The following is a 1,344-nucleotide window of genomic DNA, read 5'->3' as shown; positions in this document are numbered from 1 at the left end:
CAACCACATGGTGGCTCACAACCATCTGTAATGAGGTCTGGTGCCCTCTTCTGGCCTGCAGGCATACAGGCAGACAGAACACTGTATACATAATGAGTAAGTAAATAAATATTTTTAAAAAATCTATACGTACAGCCAAGAAAATATGCAAAGTGTAGTTCTGAGACACTATTATGCAGCTGGTTTCAAATCTTTGCTACAGCCGATTTTGACTTAGGAAATTTGCAGTCTTGGTCCAGTCTAGGCTTTCCAAATGCTATGATTCCGGGTGAGGCGCATCCACCGCGTTGATGGCTTCGGGATTTTTAATAGCGCACTTTCGACCTTATCATTGACTAAGAATTTTACGGTCATCAATCAGCCCTCAGAGAGGAAGGAGCCGGATTGTATGAGTATGCTCTCCCTGCTTCTCAGCGGAGCGGGTTGAGAAAGCTCCTAGCAACTCGAGGAGCATCCAACAGACGCCCTGGCCGGAGAAGCGCCCTGTCGCGGGGCACACTGGGAAATGTAGTTCTTTCCGGCACCTCCTGTGGTTCGGCCCGCAAGTGAGCGGGCCACGGACTACAGTTCCTAGACTGCATCACGCCGCCTTCTAGTTGAGGCCAGAGGCGGCGAGGTGGGAACGTCGCCCGCGCAGTGGTGGTAGGCCTGGCAGAAACGGGCGGATTGAGTGGAGTCGGAATCCGGGACGCTGGTTGGGCTGGGTTTCCGTGGCCGTGTTTCTGAAAGGACGGCTCGTAACAGGGCCCTCGGAGGCTGGGAGAAGCGCGGGATGGGCGCGCGGGGGATGGAACGTTGAGCGGCACCATGCCTCTCCTGGCGCGACGCTGTGGCCCGAAACCGAACCGCTGGGGCTGAGGGGCGGGCTCGCGGCCTTTAAAATGTCCTCACGGAGTTGGTTGAATAGGTGTGAAGATCCTCTGGCCTTTCCAAGCCACTCCTAGAAAATGCCCCACCTTTGGGAAGCGGCGACAAGGTGCAGAGGAGATAGCAGAAATTCCTTGATGTGATAGGAGTCAAAACACTTCTGGACTTGCAGGTCGCTAAAGTTGCTTTTGCGCGGGAGAAACACAAGCATTCCCCAGTGTCCACAACCCCAGTTACACTTTGCATTTTAATAAGAAGCTAGGCACACCAGGAAGACAGATGAGCGCCGCAGCCGGTTTTCTTCCTAGGCCTGCGAAGGTGGGTCTGGGTGAAGTGGAGCAGGGGAGAAAGGGAGGGGATGTTAGAAAAATCCGTTCCCACAGCTCACTCACACTTCCTGCTGGATGCTGCCCACAAATAGTCTGGAGAGTTTCTCTCTCTCTCTCTCTCTCTCTCTCTCTCTCTCTCTCTCTCTCT

General features: G+C 53.7%; 1 protein-coding gene across 5 annotated transcripts in view; it reads left to right on the top strand.

Annotated features, from left to right (window-relative positions):
- The first annotated feature begins 551 nt into the window (after positions 1–551).
- The window catches only part of Fbf1 (Fas binding factor 1), a 27,558-nt gene continuing 26,765 nt past the window's right edge, over positions 552–1,344 (top strand). For 3 of the 5 annotated variants that reach the window (XM_026780589.1, XM_013347644.2, XM_026780588.1), the window contains exon 1: positions 552–1,185. In XM_026780589.1, the coding sequence (XP_026636390.1) occupies positions 1,147–1,185 (39 nt within the window). In that variant the 5' untranslated portion in view covers positions 552–1,146. The remainder of the gene's footprint in view (positions 1,186–1,344) is intronic. The other 2 variants (XM_013347642.2, XM_013347643.2) reach the window with 2 other exon arrangements.

This window comes from Microtus ochrogaster, chromosome 7 (genome assembly GCF_000317375.1).
Source record: "Microtus ochrogaster isolate Prairie Vole_2 chromosome 7, MicOch1.0, whole genome shotgun sequence".
NCBI classification, from domain to species: domain Eukaryota; kingdom Metazoa; phylum Chordata; class Mammalia; order Rodentia; family Cricetidae; genus Microtus; species Microtus ochrogaster.
The sequence above is the reverse complement of the archived record's forward strand: the minus strand, read 5'-3'. Positions and strand labels throughout refer to the sequence as shown.